The sequence below is a fragment of the Anguilla anguilla genome, chromosome 6 (assembly GCF_013347855.1).
Source record: "Anguilla anguilla isolate fAngAng1 chromosome 6, fAngAng1.pri, whole genome shotgun sequence".
Classification (NCBI taxonomy): Eukaryota; Metazoa; Chordata; class Actinopteri; order Anguilliformes; family Anguillidae; genus Anguilla; species Anguilla anguilla.
Window position 1 is genome coordinate 41,030,847 of NC_049206.1, and position 21,626 is coordinate 41,052,472.

At 42.2% G+C, this 21,626-nt stretch overlaps 1 protein-coding gene across 6 annotated transcripts in view; it reads right to left on the reverse strand.

Annotated features, from left to right (window-relative positions):
- Nucleotides 1–3,160: 3,160 nt before the first annotated feature.
- The window catches only part of LOC118230613 (brain-enriched guanylate kinase-associated protein-like), a 40,124-nt gene continuing 21,658 nt past the window's right edge, over nucleotides 3,161–21,626 (reverse strand). For all 6 annotated transcript variants that reach the window (XM_035423769.1, XM_035423773.1, XM_035423768.1 and 3 more), the window contains 4 exons: nucleotides 19,699–19,765; nucleotides 10,116–10,223; nucleotides 9,775–9,858; nucleotides 3,161–8,078 (listed from right to left, as the gene is read on the reverse strand). In XM_035423769.1, the coding sequence (XP_035279660.1) occupies nucleotides 6,705–8,078; nucleotides 9,775–9,858; nucleotides 10,116–10,223; nucleotides 19,699–19,765 (1,633 nt within the window). In that variant the 3' untranslated portion in view covers nucleotides 3,161–6,704. The remainder of the gene's footprint in view (nucleotides 8,079–9,774; nucleotides 9,859–10,115; nucleotides 10,224–19,698; nucleotides 19,766–21,626) is intronic.

A 21,626-nucleotide genomic window follows, 5' to 3' on the forward strand; every position in this document is an offset into this window, starting at 1 on the left:
ATAATGATAATCCAGAATAGAGACCAATTTAGATTACGTTTGTAAGTTCCCAATGCGGGACTTGTTTCTAATTTCTACAGCATGTATCTAATTTCTACAAAACAACATGGATTTTAATTGAATATCTGAAGCTCTGTAGCATTACTATATGTTTTAATTGGGCAAATGTTGTAGGGCTGGACCCTTAATGTAGCTGTCAATGTAAATATCAGGTTTGCTTCCAGTGTAACTAGCAAGTTAGTCCCTATTTGAAACTGTTTGGAATTTCTAAGCATTTCTGTGATAAGTCACAGCCAGTGCCAAATTAATTGGCTTACTGTGGTCATAATTCTAAGATAGAAACTATTTTTGGAACTATTCTTTTTTCTGCAAAAGTTAAAACTTGGTGCAGACATTGTATATACCAAATTGTGTGCACATGTATTCAGCAGTAGGACAAGATTGAATTATAGTAATTGTCAAGAATTTCAAATTGGAAAGAAATTGAATATGGCAGATTTTACAGAGTCCTTGAAGCAAATGTGAAAGCAGGTTCAACTGACGGGCACATTGCCATCAAGCGCCCAATCAGTGCACACTGGCCATTTGGTGTAACTCTCTCTCTCTGCCAGTAATAACCAACATGCCAGTTTTGCCAGAGCTGAAGAAAAAATGGCAGAAGAATTAAATGTATTTATATATAATAATAATAATAATAATAATAATAATAATAATAATAAACAGCCAATATTAAGCCACTGAACAAACTGCCAGTATATAGTGCCCTCATGTGAATGAAATGTCATTGTATTGATGTGACATGTCAACATTGGTCACCCTGCAAAGTTTGGTTCAATATCTTGCAGCCATATGCAATTATACTCATTGTCAACCTGTAAAGGGAACATTTTAATTAGCATCATTTATATGCAAAAAAATATAAATTCAAAAAAATTCTAATGAATTTGCTTCATTGTGCCTTTGTACATTTGGCCACATAATCACTCATTGCTTCAATAGTTCCAGAATATTTTTGGAGTACTATAGCTAGAGCAGTGGATGAAGTGACCCCAAACCTGGTGGCTAGATGTCTTGGTTTGTCTTTTATCAAAATTTCACAGAAATCCACCATGCGGTTCAATGGGCCCAAGGCAGAAACTATAATAGTGAAAGATTCTAACACATACAATACGTGCCTACACCCCATTGATGCTTGTCCCCTAATAATAATAATAATAATATTTTATTAGGAAGTTTGTTCTTGGACTCAAGGCTGCTGAATGATTATGATTTATCCAGAATCCAAATTAAAATAGGAATCCTTATTTTCTATAATATTGCATTTGTGGTAAAACATTGAAACAAAAACAGTTCACCTAAAGGGTGACATTAAATTTAAATGCCAACACAAATGAATTTCTTTGTATAAAAATGCTAGTTGAAATTTTATGTTGACTTTTTAGGTTATGGATGAAGTACATCGATTTGATTTAACCTTGGCTAAACACGAAGAACAACATGAATATTGAAGACACTGAACTAGATATCAATTCAAAATCCTGTGCAAACACAGGAGAACTTCTGAGATATAATGCCTTCAGGTATATGGGCTGTTGGAATATACATAACTTCGAAAAGTCAAAATACATTAATTAAATTTGAATTGTTTATTGAAATGGCTGCTCACATGATTTAAGTTGTACCCTCATTTTGTAGCCACAAATCTAACAAGCTTAACTAATATCCAATAAGCAAACAAGCTTAATTCAATTTTTTTTCTGTCAGCAATGTCACAGCCAGTTCAATGCCAATTCAGTGCAATGCTGCTCACCGCAGTTTGCATTGGCATGATCGAGATTCAATACCAGGACGGGGAGTGTATCCACACATTTGAGTTGCGTATTAATGGGATTTACCATCCAGCAGTTACAAAGTAATTTGTGTACCATCAATAGCCAAACAGGATTAATTAATTAAATTAATTGGTGTCTTTGCTGTCGGTTTCTGTATTTAGGTCATTATTACATCCAATGCCACATATAACCAGGGATCACTGTTGGCCTATGGGCCACATCTTTCTAACCCCCTCCGCAACCCCTCATACACATATGCCCTCATCCAAACTCTTTATCCTCTCATGGTTGTTTCAAGGGCAGACCCACTGCAGTCAGAGAAGAAATGAAAGTAATATACTAGACACAGTCAGCTCTGATCAGACAAAATCAAAGGAAGACTTTTATCTTCAGATAAATTCAAAGATTTTGCATGATGAATATGTGAGAAAGCAGTGCCCGATGCACATGCTAATTTATGTTTTAAATAGGCTTTTTTAAACACCCCAATTTTAAAAAAAAGAAAAAAAAAACCTTTTCAAAGCCGAAGTGAAACATAAAAACAAAACAAGGACCTTTCAGAAGAAATTTGCACTTTCCAAGGTTTAATTTATCAAAATTAAACACATTTCAGTATTATGCTTGCAAAATGTGGTAAGGAATGAAACAATAACAATAAAAGAAGGCTGTGATTATTAGGAATTACAGAACAGTCATATCTGCAGTGCTCAAACAGACCCAAATGCAAAACAAACACGATGGCCTTTAGTTCTTCTTTTAGTTGATCTATGAAGAACAAAAATAATGAATCCTAAAGCCACAAAAGAAAAACCCTGAACAATTCAAAATAACTCCTAATTATGATCCACACACACACACACACACACACACAAAAGAAGCAACTGAGTTGGCCCTTCTTTGTACAAAACTATGGCCAATTTTATAGGTCACTCTGCTGGGCTGTACATCCATTGGCACTGATGTGGTTTTCAAACCAGATCATGGGGCCCATCTGCACACTGGAACAGTTTTTTAACAGGATGAACCGTGCAGCAGTCCCACTATGTTTCTTTTTTTATAATTACCATCTCTCAATGAGGCATTTTATATAATCTTGTGCTAATGGAAATGTAGAAAGACAGCATTTACCAAGACTCAAATTCAAGCATCAACATCACCTTAGATGCATTATTTTTCTGAAACATTGGCATATTGGAAGAACTCAATAAACTAAAAAAAGAATTCAACAAATGCAATATTTGTTGAATTTGAATGCACAAGGCCATGTGCTTCACTCCCAGCAATACAAAGCTATAGAAAACATAGCCATGAAAACACTCTGACACCAGTCAGTCTCAGTGTGAGCACATTGTTCTTTATTGAGTAAAGAAATGTACAACAAAAATAGAGAATCATGCAATACAATGTAGATATAAACACGCAACGTGTTGTTCCATGAAGAGGTGTGGATCACATCTGAGGTAGAGCAGACATGGAACTTTTCCAAAGGATCAAAGTTAAAGAACAGTAATACAGCAAGGAACAATATTTCAATGCCTATTTCAAAGTCTATTTTAAAAACTGTATCAGTGAGTTAATATATACAGCACAAAAACTCCCTTTCTGTGGGAAAACCTCCAATCTCAACCTCTCTGTGTGTTTTGCATATCCTATTTAAGGCCTGGTTCTGACTCCAACTCTAGTTTCTGGCTCAGATTCTGGTTTCTGGCTCTGATTCTGGTTTCTGGCTCTGATTCTGGTTTCTTGGTCTGATTCTGGTTTCTGGGTCAGATTCTGGTTTCTGGCTCTGATTCTGGTTTCTGGGTCAGAATCTGGTTTCTGGCTCTGATTCTGGTTTCTGGGTCAGATTCTGGTTTCTGGCTCTGATTCTGGGTTCTGGGTCAGATTCTGGTTTCTGGCTCTGATTCTGGTTTCTGGGTCAGATTCTGGTTTCTGGCTCAGATTCTGATTTCTAGCTCTGATTCTGGTTTCTGGCTCTGATTCTGGTTTCTGGCTCTGATTCTGGTCTCTGGCTCTGATTCTGGTTTCTGGCTCTGATTCTGGTTCCTGGATTAGATTTTTAGCTTTATTTCTGATTTCTTACTTGCATTCTGGTGTCTGGTTTCTGGCTTTGTTTCAGATTTATAACTTTAAATTGGTTTATGGCTTTATTTATGGGTTGGACTCTATTTTCTGGCTTTCTTTCAGATTTCAAGCTTGTATTCTGGTTTCAAAATTAAAATGAATGGTTCCGCTTCCAGATCCCTTTGATATTCTTCTCTTCTACACTAATTTTGATTTATGCTTATGATTCAGATTTCTGAGTATGATTGTAAGGTTCTGTGTCAGGTTACTCTCCCTTTTCAGTTCCTGGTTCTGTCTGGCGTGGTCTCTATCCTCCTGTTACCAAAATCTGCTGAATCAAAGAAGCACGTCAGAGGAGAGGTACAGGTTACACTTGTGCGTGGAATTGGCGTTCTCCTTCAAACATACTATTCACACTCCAAGGTCACAAATGGTTGAACCACAGTGCAACCTCAGTGGGAATCCCCATCTCAGCCAATACAGTGGAAGCTATTAGCTACCTGTACTCAATCAGTGAATTAAAGTGGTTTTACAAATGGCTTCTGATGAAAAGTGTTGTGGATTTGACCTGAAAAAATAAATGTTCTTCCAGTTACAGGGCAAGCAACTTCTAAATGTATTTATTTTTTTGTTTACATGTGTAGGGTTACACAGTTAGTGGTCATATTAGTTCTGTGATTTCACATGTAATTTAGTAACCAATTAGAAATGGCTTTAGTTTGAATGGTTGAAAATAATCTGTTTAAGAAATGTTATGCTTTTATATGTCTAGTTTCCAGGTTTTGCTTTTGATTGTTCCATTGAACTGATTCTTGTGATCAGCCATTATGTTGGTCTACGCTATTCAGGGCTAAAAGTAGTGCAAGCTCTCTGGAAAATTTGCCTCTACCATTCACATCTCCAGTCCGGGAAGGCCAGTGTTCCCGCAAGTCTTTTTCTGATAAAGCTGTACTTCATTGCTGGTTCACTCCTATATCAGACCACAAACATTCTCTGGGATACACGTGCAGTCAGCAGATGTTGCTTGTGAATTTGTCGGTGATCTCACATCAAATAAATGGCTAAGCTAATTAATTAAGGGCAGAACTGGAATGAAATCCTGAAATGAATCATCTCTCACTGTGCAACCCTGCTCTAGGGGCTGCCCAATTAGTTGTGAATACCTAAATTACCGTCTTCTTAAAAAACAAATAAATAAAGTTTAAAAAAATTGTTTGCGGCTGTTTTCACTGCAGCCAACATTAGCCTGTTTCAAGTAGGTTTGTGCAATGAGACTTTCAGTCCCCATAAAATGACCATCACGGTCTATAGCCTTATTCCCTTCAATGGATCACAGCATTCGATTAGGGAATAAATACTGTGACTGTTGGAAACACTTAAAAGGCACCTTGGGTGGTCTCATGTGAAAATGTAACCCAAGACGAGCATTTGATTGGACATGCTTACCAATGACATATGAACTCATTATGATCCCGGACAGTGAAGAATCAATGCTGGGTCATGTTGGCACATACACATACTGGAGCAGTGTATTAACAGGATGAGTCATCCAGCAGCTAAAAAAGTGCATATTTTTCTTGGGTTTTTTGAAAAAAACAACCCAGTGTGCCCTTTAAGAGCTTTTACGATTATCTACTGTAATGGTGGATATAAATTGTTGGAAAGAAAGGTGGCTAACTTGGTCAGCTCGGTGTAGCCAACATGGGTGTCCTTTCGAAATGCTCCACACAAAACATAGGGAAGCCCCTGAATTTGCTGTAAACCTGTGACTGCAAGTACATGGACTGCTGCATCCGCCAATGCATGAAGCAGATGCACAGGACTTACGTACCTCTAACCACTGAAAAGGCTGAAAGCTAAAATAATGTAACACACTAGGGGTAATGGAGGCAATTAAGAAAGCCTGCCAACAAAATTTTTGATCAATACCAACAGTTACCCCTCTTCAGGGGCAGCATGAACTGTGTGCCAGACCCCTTGCCACATCCATCCATCCATCCATTGTCTAGACCTGCTCATCCTGGTCAGGGTCACGGGGGGTGCTGGCGCCTATCCCAGTTTACATTGGGCGAGAGGCAGGAACCCTTAACATATTTCCCTCTCAGTTCATACAACACATTTTGGAATAATTGATTGTTACAAGGGGCATGTACATGAATACTTAAAATCAAAATGGGGGGGAGGAGAGTCAGGTTTTTAGTCTACCATTAATTTTTTACTTTGTCAACATGCCTCTAATATAAATATATGTCTATGAATATTTCAATAGGTAAATATATGATTAATTTAACTGTTATCTTGAAGTGTGTCTGTCAATATGCCTATCTGTTGATCATATCATTACTGGTGTTGCCCCAAGTTATTGCTTTGGAAGTTGCCAAAAGGGAAATTATGTTCTTTTCAAACCAGGGTAAAAGAACTAGACAAAAATTTAAATTAATTCTTGAAGGGAAAAAATGGGAGATTTAAATATGAACTCACGCTGCAGTCCTGTGGAAAAGAAAGGTCTACCCTCAGACTTGCCAAAAACTAGTCTTATTTTCGTCACCACATATCTAAAAAAACAGCTGGAGCTGAAGAAAACTCCTGCTTTAACTGGATTAAGTCACAGAGTGCTCTGACTCAAGCAGTACTGACTGAATTCAGACAGAAAATTCAAGGCCTTGGATCCAAGGACACTGTTTTGTCGTGAGAATCCCGAGTTACTCGTCTCAGCCTCGTTCTTCTGGCTTTGAAGTTTAAACAACATTCCACCTAAACTGTTAAAAACTATGTCAAAACGAAAAATGCAAATGAAGACGGGCCCTTTCAGTTCAGCAGTGTCCCGTAGAGCTGTGCTTTGGTGAGGCTGTCCTTCCTGGTAAGTCCCAGGGTGCCGAGCGCCTGGTAAGGGGGCGGAGTCTTGCTCAGTGGGGTTTGGCTCTGGTATTCCTGCATGTCGATGGCCTCCAGAGAGTTGTGGTTGAGGGATTCAGCGGAGCTGTTGGGGCTGATGTCCACGTACTCCTTCTTGGCGCTGCCTGGAGGGCTCTCCTTGTCCCGGGAGCTGGCGGACTGGAAGAGGAGGCTGTGCTCCGACTCCTGGCTGTCCTCTTTGGCCAGGTACATGGGCATGCCATCCTGGGTGCAGAGGCCGCCGGGGTCCCGTTCGGGGCTGGGGCTGGCGCTAGCACTGCGGCTTGGGACGACAAAACGGGGGTCCAGGACGCCCCCGCTGCAGTAGACGTCGGCCCCCTCCTGGAAGCTACTGTAGAGCGGGCCCAGCTTGATCTTGGCGGGCCGTATGGCGAAGTGCTGCTCCGAGAAGCTGTAGGGCGAGACTCGCCCGGGGCTCCGGTAGGAGCAGGCGCTGATGTCCTCCACGCTCAACCGTCTCCAGCGGCCGCAGGGCTCCTCGTCCGGGACGTCCCGGTAGAGCTGGGGGGACCCCCCTCCGTGGGCCGGGGTGTGGCGGGGGGAGTGGTACGGCTCGCTGAAGCAGGAAGGCGCGCGAGCGTAGACCGGCCCGGATTCGCCGTTCTGGTGGCCGGCGTGCGCCACCTGCTGGAACACGTGAGCCTCCGGGAAACCGGGGCTGTCCTGCTCGTAGGAGGAGTCGCTCTTGCGCTCGTAGTCGCTGTCCCGCCAGTTGGCGTAGAGGGCCTGGTGGTGCGGCGTGGACGGGGGCGAGTGCGCCCCCTTCTCTTCGGACGCCCCGCTGAAGCTGGAGTAGGAGCTGGAGGCCTGCAGGGAGGTGACGAACTCCGTGAACTCGGCGAACTCGGCGAAGTGCTCCTGGGAGGGACTGGCCTGGGCGGCGTCCTCCTCGGCGTTGCTGTCGGTGGAGTTCTGGGCCCAGAGCAGGCCCAGCGGCGGCTGGCCGTGCAGGTCCACGCTCTGCCGCCGCTGCCGCGGCCGCTCGTCCGGGCAGTACAGCGCCGTGTCGCTGCAGTACAGGTCGGACCAGCGGTACGCCGCCCGGCGGGTCAGCGTCTCGCCCTCGCCCTCGCCCGGGCTGCTGAGGGGGAAGCGCGCGTCCTGGGGCTGCGGGCTGGCGCAGCGGGACGCCAGGCTGCTGCCGGGGTCCGGCTTCTCCAGGACCTGGCCGATGATGGTGGTGGGCACCGAGTCCGAGTAGGGCGAGTGGCAGAGGTCCGCGGTCTCCATGTGCAAACTGAGACGCTCCTGAAAATCAGCAGGCAGCTGGGCAGAGAGAATCAAGCATTATTTATTTATGGGACAGTCCGCCCTGCTTTCATATTTTCTCTTTATTCAGACAGGTAGAAAGCAGAGAGAGAGAGCAGATAGAGAAGGGATCTAAGCTGAGAAAAAACCGTGCTGGGATTTCACCCCCGCCTGCATTAAAGTGGGTGCTCTATGGACCTTTGATCATGCAAGAACGAAGTATTATTTTCATGTAAAAATACAATTCTGTTTTTATTATTGTGCCAATTATATAATAATTATTGTTATTATGTCCAGATGACCCTTGGGCAGCCTGTCATGTCAAAATGGCAAAAGAACTTACACTTCACAAAAATAACTTGAGGAGCAAGAGAAAAAGAGAGCAAGTGAAAATGGCACTGAAGTATGACTAATTCAGAGATGCCTGCTGCAAAGCAGGTGATGAAGAACTCATAGAACATCAAAGCCAATGGAACCATCTGTCTCCGGAATTTGCTCTGGTGCCCCATATGCCACCCGAATCTGAGTGGCTCCTTACACTGTTGCAGAGACGTTACAGATGGGTCACCAGATGCTTAAAAACAAGCCGCGCTGAGCATTGGCCGACTGTGCATTGCGCTATGGGACCACTGCTGGCTCTGGGACGGTCAGGATTGGTCGTGGACTACAGAGCCCTACTCCGCATGCACGTGGAACAAGTGTCAGCTCAGCACACCACTAGAAAGCACCATCGTTTTTCATTTTGGTCCACGGCAGACGCTGTTTTTGATTGGTTACCTTAGACAGGCTGCTCTGGCTTTTCTATAGCCGTGCATCAGATGTCAGACTTCAGTCAGCTGTAACAATCTACAGTAGGAAGGGAATCATCCTGTCCCTGTGTCACCTGTGATTTCTGATGGCAGCCCCTTCCTGAGATAGAGACAGCCTTCTTTGCATGTGCTTCAGATGAGGAGCTTCAATCTGTTGCTGGCAGAAGCTGCAAGCGCACTCAGCAAAATTCCACACTGAGGGGCGGCTTATCTTTGTGAGCAGACCCTGTTTCTGACAAACAGATGGATATAGCCTGCTGCTGGGCCTTTCTGAGGTTTCATTTGGAAATTCTGCGCAGAAAACACAGCTTTGGAAGCATGCGTTTGCAATGTATGGTAATGTGGCCAGAGAAAAGAACCGGGGAAATTGGGAAGGGCTTGCGACTACAACCCAGCAGTACTGAAGCCATAAAGCCACCGAGAAGCTGTGTGATCTGCTCTTTTCCATCGTGAATGTGCCCCAAACAAAATAATTCACCTCCCGCAAGTCATTCAGCAGGGACTGCTGCATTGTATTTCACCACTACAAAACGCAAGGCACAGTGCTTTTTGGAGAGGGTCCATGGATCAGACTATGCGGATAAAGATGGATTCATACCCTGGTGAGGTACAGATTGGCAATCAAAAAGGCAAAAATCAACCCAGTCTGGACAATGAGGCAGAAGGCCCCCTGCGAAGGTAGGCGAATAGCTTTCTGTGGATGTTATTGGACTCATCCAGAGCTGCCTATTGTAGTGTAAGGCATAATAAACATTGTGCAGCCATCATAGTGCAAGCTGATGTTGCTCCCAGGGATTATTGTTTGTCACTCTGTGCACTCTATCATGTGAGAAAACATTACTTTTATGATCACTGTTAGGTGCCTTGTGTTTTGGCGGAATAAATTAATAACATGTGAGGATTACCTCAGACAGCTTGAGGGCTCTGTGGTGGGGTGTGTTGCACAGAAGGAGCTGGGCAGCCAGATTGCAGTCCTTCCTGTACAGCTCCTGCAGAGAGACGAGTGCCAGTGTCAGATTCTGATTCGATCAATCGGTTACTCATTCAGTCAATGAATTAATCAATCAATCGATAAACCACATAACCAATCAGTCAACCAATTTATGGACAGAATTTAAAGGGCTCCTTTCATTGTGAAACACAGGCAGCACATTCATTATATTTTACTGCTTGCATGTAACATTTTTAATTAGCTTGCAAAGTGGCCAGGTCATAAACAAGTTTTCTGTTGAGGGAAGACACTCACATTGTCCTCTCTGAGTTTCTCAATGGTGATCTTGGCTTCCAGGAGGTGGTTGTTGAGGACGATGATCTCTCTGCTTAGGGCTCTCCTCTCGTCGTCATGGTGCTGAGACTTTGGGGGCGGGGAGGGGGGTGAAAGGGCGGGCTTGTGAGTAGTGGAAAACATCAATGACGGCAACAATGGAAAACTGAAAAATCATTGACCGGGCAGAGGCTGTTCACATAGAGCTACTCTGGCGGTGACTGTCATTGAGCAGTTTTTGGTAAAAGCAGCCGAGATGTAAGATCTGTGCGGAGGCTGGGTCAAACTCATTGAACCCCCTTGAATCAACACAATATCCCAGCAGCCTTGAATTCTGCAAAGCAAATTTATTGTGCGTCTTACTTCACACTTTGAGTTACATATTTTCTAACTCACAGTGATTGTAGCTCTGCATTTGGAATTTATTAAAAGAGATGTCTCCACCAAACCAATACAGCACTGGCCACACCCATGATCATTCATGTTTGCACATACAAACAGGAAACCAGGAGTCTGTACCTGTTTTTATGATTCAGTTTGATGGTATAACTTTTTTGCAGGCACTGGCTGATGAAACCCCCCACCTCCCACCTCCCACTGCCTTTTTTCTGCATTTATCATCTTAAGTGGACCGGCCTGGGCATGTAATACAGAGTTATTGTTTTAATACAGTGCAAATGTCTTTCAAATATTTCAATCTTTTTCAATTAGACTTTGAAATAGCTCCCAGTTAAATTGGTGCTTGTCAGCACAGAGCGTGCATTCTGGGGAAGTTCTCGTAATGCAATGCAACAGTTTTTGAAAAAGAATGACTCCCGCAACAGCACCTGAACAATGAGAAGGTAGAGCTGTGTAACTACATGAAAGTGGAGGGCTTAGGTTAAAGAGTCATAGTACTGGTCAGGGAAAAATGATTAGTAAAAATATTAGTAAAAATATAGTAAAATATACTAATATACAGTCGTAGTACAGTAGATACTAAAAGGTTTAATGGAAATAACACCTAGATATATAATCATCTTCAGTTTATCTGTTTTTATTGTGCAAGTAAAACATTTTTTGGAAATGATTCTCTTATATTATTTTCCATGGTGACAGTTTATCATAGACTAGCATTTAAACAGATGGCTGTCCAGTGATTTCAATTTCGCCGGTGCCATGAGACTGCCACCACATCCGCACCACATCACCAACACATTGCTGGTTTCCGTTTCCCCCACCACCACATATTGAGAACGTACCATGACTAACAACAGCTCCCAATTGCCTCAGTTGTACTGAGAAAGAGAAGCTGCATTAAGGAGGTGGATTTGCATAAGACCAATGGAAGGCTGTCACAATTTGAAGAGCAAGGGTGATTTCAGACTTCGATCGCCACACAAACGCAGACAGTGAGTCACTGCAATGCAGCTGAGCTTTGCTGGCTGTAATATTAAGCTCCCCTCAGACTCAGAGCCTTTCCTTCTGCTGCCCAACGCCGCGGGGACTGAAATGCATTATGTGCACCGCACTCCCCCCTAACAGCAGTACAGCACCGGCGATTACACACATTTGTACTATGTGGACAATGGTTACGGATTTTCCAGTAGTATCAACAGAGTCCTAATTATGGCAGAACGACCCAAACAAAAATGCCATGAGTCTCTCGCTGAGATGTAATGTCTAACATCCATGGACAAAAACACAATTTTTGTTGTTTTGGTTCTAAACTCGAGCCCATTGCATTTGAAATGAAACAATGACTATGGGATTAAAGTGCAGACTGTCAGCTTTATTCCGAGGGAATTTACGCCCATTTTGGGTGAACCGTGTAGGAACTGCAGCACTTTTCGTACATAGCCCCCCCCCCCCCCCCCCCCATTTTGGGGGACCAAAACTAATCAGACAATTGGCTGCTCAGCTGTTTCTTGGCCAGCTGTGTGTTTTTACATAATTAGTTAATCTCATCATTCGATAAGAGACACAGCCATTGGGAGTGTTGAAATCAATTGTTTGGTACATTGTTAAGAGGCAAAAATGCACTGGTGAAGTCTTGCAGCCCATGCAGCACTCAGCAGGTCATTAATTACCCACTCAAAGCACATTGAATTCATAATCTATGATTCTGCTGCTGTCAAGGCCAAGAAGACGAACTCTAACGAACATCAATGGTAGGAACGCTTTGTGTGCGAATAATGGTAGAAAAATAAGTAATAGTAATAACCACATGCTGTATTATTGAGATGCCCCCAAATGACTCCATCAAGAGAACAACTAAGTTTTTTATCATCTATTCAATTTCTTCCTTATTGTTTCATGGACGTGTGCTGTACTGCCAATCTGACACTTCTTAAATGTGGGAGGTGTGCTTATGTTCTCAGCTAACTTGTATCAGAATTGTACATGGTGCCAGCTCTTTTTTACGCTTTTTCTTTGTTGTTCAGGAAACTGTACGTGCACTGCAACTAGCGAAGTGTACAGTTCATAAGAAATGCAGTGTTTGACATGGCTAGCATGAATTTATATGGCTAATATATTATAAATGTTCATGAAAACAAGTTATTATTTTCAAGAGTGTCTCATGGCCCACTCCAACCATAAATAATTGGCTTTTGGGTAACCTCGTTTGCTAACCCTCAAGGTTGGAGTAGCACTTTTTACCTGGGCCTGACAGAGCACCAGGGAAGATTGATTTCCTCACTGTTCAGTTTGGTTCTGCCCAGAATACTTTCCCCCACAGTAGAGCTGTCCAAGAACACAGAATGGACAAGCAGGGCTAAATCTTGGTGCCTCTGACTGGCCCTTGGTGGCTAACAGGTTAAAACCAGTGAGAGCGTGGGAGGAGTGGCTCTTTGCAAAACCACAGTGGTTGTAAACATCATGCATCGATAGCGTCTCACTTCAGATCACAGTGTTTTGACATGAGCAAAGTGTTTTGATGCCGTTGTGTGAAGCCAGCATTGTACTGACACATGAGAACTCCACCCACCAGAGGAATTTCATGAAGACTTAGTCTCCCTAATTACTTAACGCTGGGAAGCGAACCGAACCAGAGGCACTGAAAGACTGTTCTTTGTAACGGACCTGCTTGTGTGGGCGAATGTAGGCGAGTTTGCGTGGGTGGGCAGTGCAGCAAGGGAGGGGTGGGGGGGATTTGGTGGGCTGCAATGCTGGCACAGCTCTTCACCCTTTAGCATGTAGATGGCTGCACTAACAAACACAGCTCAAACCCTCAGAGAGACAATTATATGGGAGAAGGGAGGACACTGTAATAAGCTTTGAGGACAAACACAGATAAAATGTGCTGTATCCTCTTGAAAAAAAAAAAAAAATCTGCCAGGTTTTAACGAATCAATCCAAAAGTCAGCTGAAAAAGCCGAAGACATGAAATTAAATCTTTTTGAAGTTTTCTTCATTAATGCCTTTGTTGAAATAAACGCTAAGCAACAAGGGAAGGCTCAGTATAGCTGAAGTATGCTCAAGGCAAAAATAAAATAAAAAATCTTTTTATTCAAAAAAAATTATTATTCAAATACATGGCAATATGCATATATCTGTAGAGTCTTTTATATAAAATAGACATCAATCTTTATTTCTCCATCAGGCGCATAAGGACTCTGTTATAGTGAGCCACAAGCCATCTTTTTTCCCCAAGTAAAGCAATTTGTTTCTACAGTAAAAAGGCATAGAAGGTAGTTTGTGCCTGCTTTCGTGAACAAAACATAATCTTGGGAGTAATATCACAAATTCAGATTTTGCTGTAATCACATCCTCAGTATTTAGAACCTTGCATTTGTAGGTTTCATTAAAGGGAAATCAAAACATTTATTTTTAATATCTGCTGATAATAATAACTACAGCCAGAGCAGGATGTGTAGTACCCCGCTAACACTCCTGCTAGTACCAAGGTAGCACTCCTAAGATCAGCATTCACGGTCTCGGCTACGAGTCATTATCTTTATCATCTCAATGCAAACAACTTCAGATGTGTAGGTCCTTCATATTATTCCCTGCCAGGAGGGCATGTACTAGCAGGAGAATCTCCCGCTGACTCCAGGTAAGTGATGGGGCAGGAATTATCCTACCCTAGCAGACAATGCCTGGGTGACACAATAGCCAATTCCTGTTTACCCCACAGGTAGCCTCTGTAACAAACGGTGACTGTCTACGGAGGTCTCTTAGACCAGCACTACTGTAGTCTGACTGGATGTGCCCAATTGAGGGACAGGAAGCAAGCGAATGAGAATTGCAATGGTAAAATCTAGTTAGAGACAATAATGGGGAAGTGTAGCCCATTTTTCTAAAATAAATGTGTTTTAGCCAGCTACCCAAGCTGTTAGTTATAATTATCTCTCTAGATTGCCAGGTCAGTTAACTATTAGCTAGTCAGTTAGCTCACAGGATAGCAGCCTCAGCTAGCTCTCTATTTATCTGGATAACTAGCTGACTGGACTAGCTATCTACAGGTCTATCTACTGTAGCTAAGCATTATATCTAGCTGGCTGACCGGGCACTGCAAAACGTGACATTAGTTCTAGTCACCAATAAAAGCTGTACAAGAAAATTTGTTTGAAAATTCTCTCTCCCAAAAATTCTACTCTCCAAAACCCAGTGATTCATTAATCCAACAGTCTGCTGTTTCTTGGATCAGCAGTTCTCCTCCCTGAAAATGTGTGTGTGTGTGTGTGTGTGTGTGTGTGTGTGGGGAGAGGGTGGGGGTTGGCTGCCCCACTCTTTCTCTATCAGGCTGATGAACAGGAGCTTTTCCCAAAAGACTCCCTGCCATAGTCCAGAATCAGTCCAGGCTACACTGTAAATCACACAATTTAGATGCACCATACAGGAGTCCCCATTCATTTTGTTTCGCTTTATCCTTGCTTTTCACTCATCACATTATGGGAACAACTTTGGCGAATATTCTGGCATGTGTTACCCGGAGAACATTCAGGCAGAGACAGTAATTCTGTCAATGCTATAATGCGTTCTCAGGAGGTCTTTCGATAGCCAGTGGTTTTTGTTCTCGTATGTGTTTACTAACCATGCGGTATGATGGGACATTTCCAGCTTTATCTCTGAGCCTGAGGAACATGCTGTAAATGAACAGAGTGTCAAAGGAGCCTAATTCTCAGGAATGTTCACCGCAGACCTGATACATTCCGAGCTTTGCCAAACAGTTGTTTTCTGCCCAAGTGTGTAGCTAATTTCTTCTGACTCGACATATGAGTGATTTCTTACCAATCCTAATACCAGCCATGCCCACTATAAAATATGAAACTTTATAAAACTGTACTTTTCTATAAAAATAACTCTATAAACCAACCCTGGGTCAGCGCATAGAGAAGAATATTACTACCATGTTTATAAGCTGATACCTGAGGCTAGAGCTGGCTAACATTAGAAAACAACAAGAACTAAGATTCTCAAGTTTGTATATTAAAATAAATTGTAAATAATAAAATAAATGATCCTCCTGAGAGTCATTAGCTTGTAGTGTGCTTACCAGGGTAAACTATTATCTTCTCACACTTTTCCTAGCGGCAATTCGATGCTCTTCAGTTGATACGAGGGCTAAATGGAGTGGCCATTACTGAGGTTGGCATCAACTGGTCCGATGTCACATGTTAATGGCTGCGGGCATGTTCTTTATCTTTGTGCGTACACATGTCTTGTTCTGTACAGAGCCAAAGAGCTCAACTGCTCCACTGCTTAACGGTTGCTACAGATTACAGCTCTGAGTTCTGAAACACAAGCGCTGAAAGATAAAAGACTGTAATTTTGTGGAAGGCTTCATCCTTTAGAGTGTTTATCTGAACAGTTTCCTGCAGTGAGCAGAACATGCCCTGTGGAATAGGGTGATATAAAAAAGAGACATCAATCAATGATACACTTCAAATGTGACATTGTGCCATTGCCTGGCGAGAACTTAAACTCACCGCAGTGATGGAGTTTACGGAGCAGATACTCCTTAATTTAAGGGAACAGTGAAGGGACTCTAACAGTGTCACACAAAGGCAGCTGCCCTTTCTTTTAACTGAGCGATTTAACTGCAGTAACTGGACTGGAGTAAGGCCGGACTTAAAGGGGAATTACACTTTATAACACTTCTGCTTCTCATGACTGATATTGTCCTTCTAATGAATGTGGCGCCCTTCATTTTTCGATTAGTTATTTCATTTTAAATGTCTAACGTTAGAAACAAAGATCAATTTTTTTTTGCTCAAGTCCACATAGTAGTACAGTTTCCGGTTTTTCTTCTTCTTCCATTTCGTTTCGCGGCAAAATCGAGAAGAAGCGAAGCAACATATTCCATTAACTTAGCGTTGAAATCGAACAAACTAACTAGCTGCTAGCTTTTGTTTGATGCGATATCGGTGTAATAATGAGATGCATTGTACCCAGTTGTTATAATGCCCCCGTTAAACTTGCCTTGAATGCACATTTTCATAGTTTTACACACGATGCAACTTTGTGCCAGACATGGCTGGATGTAATCAGACACCCCAACATAACAGCCGAAGAAGTTCGCACTTCGACACATTCATTAGAAGGACAATATCAGTCATGAGAAGCAGAAGTGTTATTCCCCTTTAAACATCTGCTCCCATGGTTTTAGACAGCTGCAGGGTCTGCTGGCTTTTTTTTTCCACCCAAAAATGAGGAGCCAGTTCAGAACTAAGAAACCAGGCAAGGTGACTTAATTATGTAATGAACTACTTTAATTGATCAAATAAATGTTGTCCGACAACAAAACCAGCATGCCCTGCGGCTCTCCAGGACCAGGGTTGCTGACCGCCGGCACTGATGCAGCTGATGAAGAAAGTTTGCAGACACTCGATCAACCGCTAGTGACGGAAACCCTCCCTCCTCGAGCTATGCATTGACCAGGTACTGCCCCAAGTGCCTCCCATCAGCAGTTTGGATCAGCACCGTCTGGATTCGATACTGATTCCAGTTCAAAGCGTGATGTAATGTTTTCATTTGCTACACTGAAAATTTTTCCTTGCTGAAATCTTTTTTAAAAGACCCTTTGCTTGTGTATACCCCTGAGAAATTGATCCTAAGAGCACTTAACACCACATTTTGTGACATTCAAAGGCGATAATATAAGCAGCCATTATCAACACCCTTCGTGGAAAGTGTTTATTTCGACGAGGCGTGAATTAAGAGGCAAATTTCTCTCTCTTTCCCTGGGTGTTTTGTATTATGCGCCCTATATCCATTAGCTGCATGTATCATTAAAGCAACGGGCAGCTTTGTTGGCAAAAGTGACTCGTTTTTCAACTGAACGGTGGAGAAACACCTTCCTTGCAAGCCTTCTAAATGTAATTTCCTGTACATAGAAGGATGGTGCCATCCTGGACTTCAGGCTAACCCGTTTCCTTTTAAACACCAACCGTAAACACCAGGGGGAAAAAACAAACAAAAAAGTTTGTAAGTGCTGATATCTGCAGGGTAAGAGTGGATCTGTGCCAATGAGTGTTTTTTTTTTTTTTTTTACAGCATCTTCACAGACAAAGAAGGGCATGCAGTAGTCCTTTTTTCAAAATCATTAGGACATAAATTTCGGGATGAAAGTCTTAAAAGTGCAATCACTTCCCTTCCAAAATGCTGAATAGGAGACCTGCTCTTTAGCATAGCAATAAGGTTGCTCTGAGAATGGTTCTCCTTAGAACAAACATATGCCAAAAAGGTTTCATACAGTTATTCTATATACCGACCTGAAATGAATCCCCCCCCCCGCCCCCCCTCCTCTTTATGGGAATATACCAAACTGCACTCTGAGGCAAAGTAGACAGTCAATGTCAGTAGTGTATTTTTATGTAAAACTTGCATTTTGGGGTCTAACACAACTTGGTAACAGCAATGATCACCACATTAATTTGCTTTGTTGAATCCTCCTGAAATAAGATCATTAACCTCCTGTCTGGCTGATATGGAGTTTATTAGCAGCCATTTTAACAAACGTAGCAGTGGTTTACCATGGTGCACGCTCATTGGATAAGGGAAGGGTTTTTTTAAACCAAACCAGAGGAGGAGTCAAAAGGGGCACCCTCAGTTCTGTCAGTGAGACCATTGCAGTGCTGATGTGTGCCTGAATGATGTTAGCTATGCAGCGCCTCACTTCTCCAAGCCTATCAGCATTCCAGCTTGTGAGGACTGTGCTTGGCTGAAAGCAAGGCAATTGCCCTCCAAATGTTACTTTTTACAAATAAAAAAGAATTAAGTTGAAGGTTAATCCACAGGGGAATACAGTTCCATTTTCTGCAAGATACTCTTTGGGACATTCTGATGTGATAAACATAAAGGCATGACCGCTACTTCATTTCTTAGTCAAGAAGTAAACGAGGGATTTCTGCCTGTAAATAGTGCAAGAGATGCGACAACAACAAAAAACCGTCCGAACTTTTGATTGTCCAAAACAGCATGCTGATACCGTGAGGTCAAATCCTCACATTCCTTACTCTCACATCTCATGGACAAGTCATAGGTACTGTATTAGCTTTGATATCTACAGCACACTATGTATGGTTATTCATATATGGCTAGGGTTACCAAATGCAATGAGAACCTACAATAATGGCAATTCAGAAAACCCATTGAAATATGGTACGACTGAAATATGGGACAAATCAGAATTTTCTTGGAATAAGTAAAATGGGGCTGAAATTCAAGACTGTCCTAGGAAAAATAGGATATCTGGTCATCCTTCATATGGTAGCATTGGGTATATGTGCAAAATATGCTGTACCCTGAATGTGCTTTTCAAAGTGTTTTCTTTAGTATTTTGACTCCCATTTGGAAAGCCTTCCCTTACTCATACCCCCTAAAATGAAAACTGCATCCCTCGCTTATGTTGGGACATGATTCATAATTGAGTGGCGCTTATGGAGGGATCACTTCAGGAACACTGGCTGGACCAAAGCCCTCCCCTCCCCAGCAGGAAATAAATAAATAAACAAATAAAATCAAACATGACCCTTAATTCTTTCACTGCTGTCAGCACAACAAGGCTTGTAATCAGCCTAGGATACTTTTTAAAATATGAATCATTTGATTACAGTTCTTTTTTGCAATTGCATTTTGGATTACTTCAATGCACAATGTACACACACGTACGCACATACACGCACAGCATGTACACACTCACACACACACACACACACAAACACACCACATGCACACCTACACAGGAGGGTGAGCAGGAAGTGAGTGTATGTATTGTAGCTATACATTCAAAGAAAATAAGAAACCGCTTATATAAACATACAAACTAATGTATTTTGCTAACACATGTATACTAGAAAATAGTTGGATAGATATATACAGTATTATAATATACTTGGCTCAACTACTCATTTTGAGGCACCCAACAGATTAAACAAAGAAGATTGTTGTATTCTTATTAGATCAGCTAATTGTTTTCCAAACTGTCAGAGTTAGCCACTTGATCATGTCTTTGAGTGGGAACAAGGACTCATGGATGATAACAATTAGAATAAAAGTTTAAATCCCTGCGGGTTATGTAATCGAGACAAACTGCTAGCCCAAGCCTAATGTAATAGCAGAACACCGTACGTGATCTTACCGTCCTCTGGATCCTCTCTTCCAGGTCCTGATTGATCCTTTGCAGTGCTGAGTAGCCGCTCTGTATTCTGTGGTGGGGGAGGGAAGATTAGATGAGATGAGTTAACTGCTTTAATTGATACAAATTCAAGTGCTAAGTAGTAAATAAAGCAGTACACCCTTGTTCTCAGCAAATTGCCTCATATGAGGAGTAACCTTCAGCAAAGAACTTAACTTCAATTAGTTGCAGTAAATATGCAGCCGTATAAATGGATAATATGCAAATAGTTGCATTTGTGTACGTTATACCAAATGAATGATGAAAAATAAGAGAAAACATTAAGAGTTTTGTAGTGCAGTCTGAAGACATAGTAGCTTCAGCTTAACATTGGGACTGTTTACACAAAGATTGGTATGGTTATTTATTTATTTATTTAATAATTTTACATCCCCAATTTGCCCCGTGTGGAACACCCAACGATTTCTGCAGACCTCCCCTATTGCTGCAGCATCCCCAAGTAATTCAAGAGGGTGAGGTACATCTTGCAAAATGTACCAGCTTCTGCGTCTGTTCTCCCTGCAGTCCCCCAGACAAGTTATGCAGTAATTGTGACAGAGGACTGAGTTATGCAGCAGGCACTGAAGAATTGCAATTGCCTCCCTCCCTGGCCATAGCTTTGGCCTTCAGGACTACCAGCTGTAATCAGCACTGACAGGCTCAGAATTTCCTTTGCTTTAGTCGGACACACCATCACATCACCTCGAATCCACTGTTGTGATCATCGCACACAAACCAGGTGCACATGGACTGATAGATACAGGTCAGCGTAAGACTTAACAGAGCCCACGTTCTTTGAACTGCAGACGTTTTGTTGGTGTATTAATCAAAACCTCTCCATAGTTCAGAATAAGCCCTGGAATAAGCACAGTTGGAGGAATCAGAGCAGAATGTATCGACTAAAGCCAGGGAAGATTTTTCTAAACTCTTGAGTTTATCATTTCCCACTTTGAGCCAGTTAGCCAGTAGAGAGTGTGAGACAGAGTGTGTCTAATTAGCGGAATGGACATTCAGTGCCGGCAATGCATTCAAACTGCTCAAAATGTCTTTTTTAATGATTTTGTGACACAAAGTTAAAACCCCTGCTGCCACATGACACCAGCTTCTGGGTGGAAATTGAGGAAATAAAAAAGATGTTGGAGCTGAGATGATTCCCCTCTCCCTTCTTCTATAGCAATCCCAGATACCCGTATGTCTCACAATACCTTGTCCAAGATTTGAGTTGAGCACAAAACCAAAAATGTGCTGCAGTCGCGCTATTCACGAATAGGCCGCATAATGCCAGAGCCGGATAAAGTTATACTTATGTATATTTCAGCATAGCCCGGAGACTCCTGCCTGTTTTTCTGAGCCTGACCCAGAAAAAAGGAGGAACTCTTTTTCAAAATCGTTTCATTCCCCCCCCACACGCCTCTGTAGCCGGCTCAGAATTCATGCCACGTACAGCGCACACAAAGCTCCTGAAAATCAAAAGGATTCCTGCAGTTGTCCATGCAGAAAAGAGGCTTTCCTCTGGTTTCCCTTTAAAAAGGCCTCGGAACTATCAGAAATTCAGAAATCCCCAGTCCCACTCACATTGAAACGACATGCATGTAAGATTACATTACGCAGACCTTTAGGGAATTCATAAATAATACAAATGATATGGTTTGAATTCCTATCATACTAATTTACACCCGGATATTTTTCAGCAAATCGTACAGGAACAGATTAATTGCTCAATTAACATATTGTTTTATTCCATTCAAACACTTGTGTGGTAAAGTATTCTCATCTCATTTTCATTTCTGACACTATATATCTTTTACTATTACTGCTTTTCACCTGGATGCCTGGTTACTGTAAGTTCGGCTCATCTGTATTAGCACTGTTGTTGCATTTGTGATATTTAT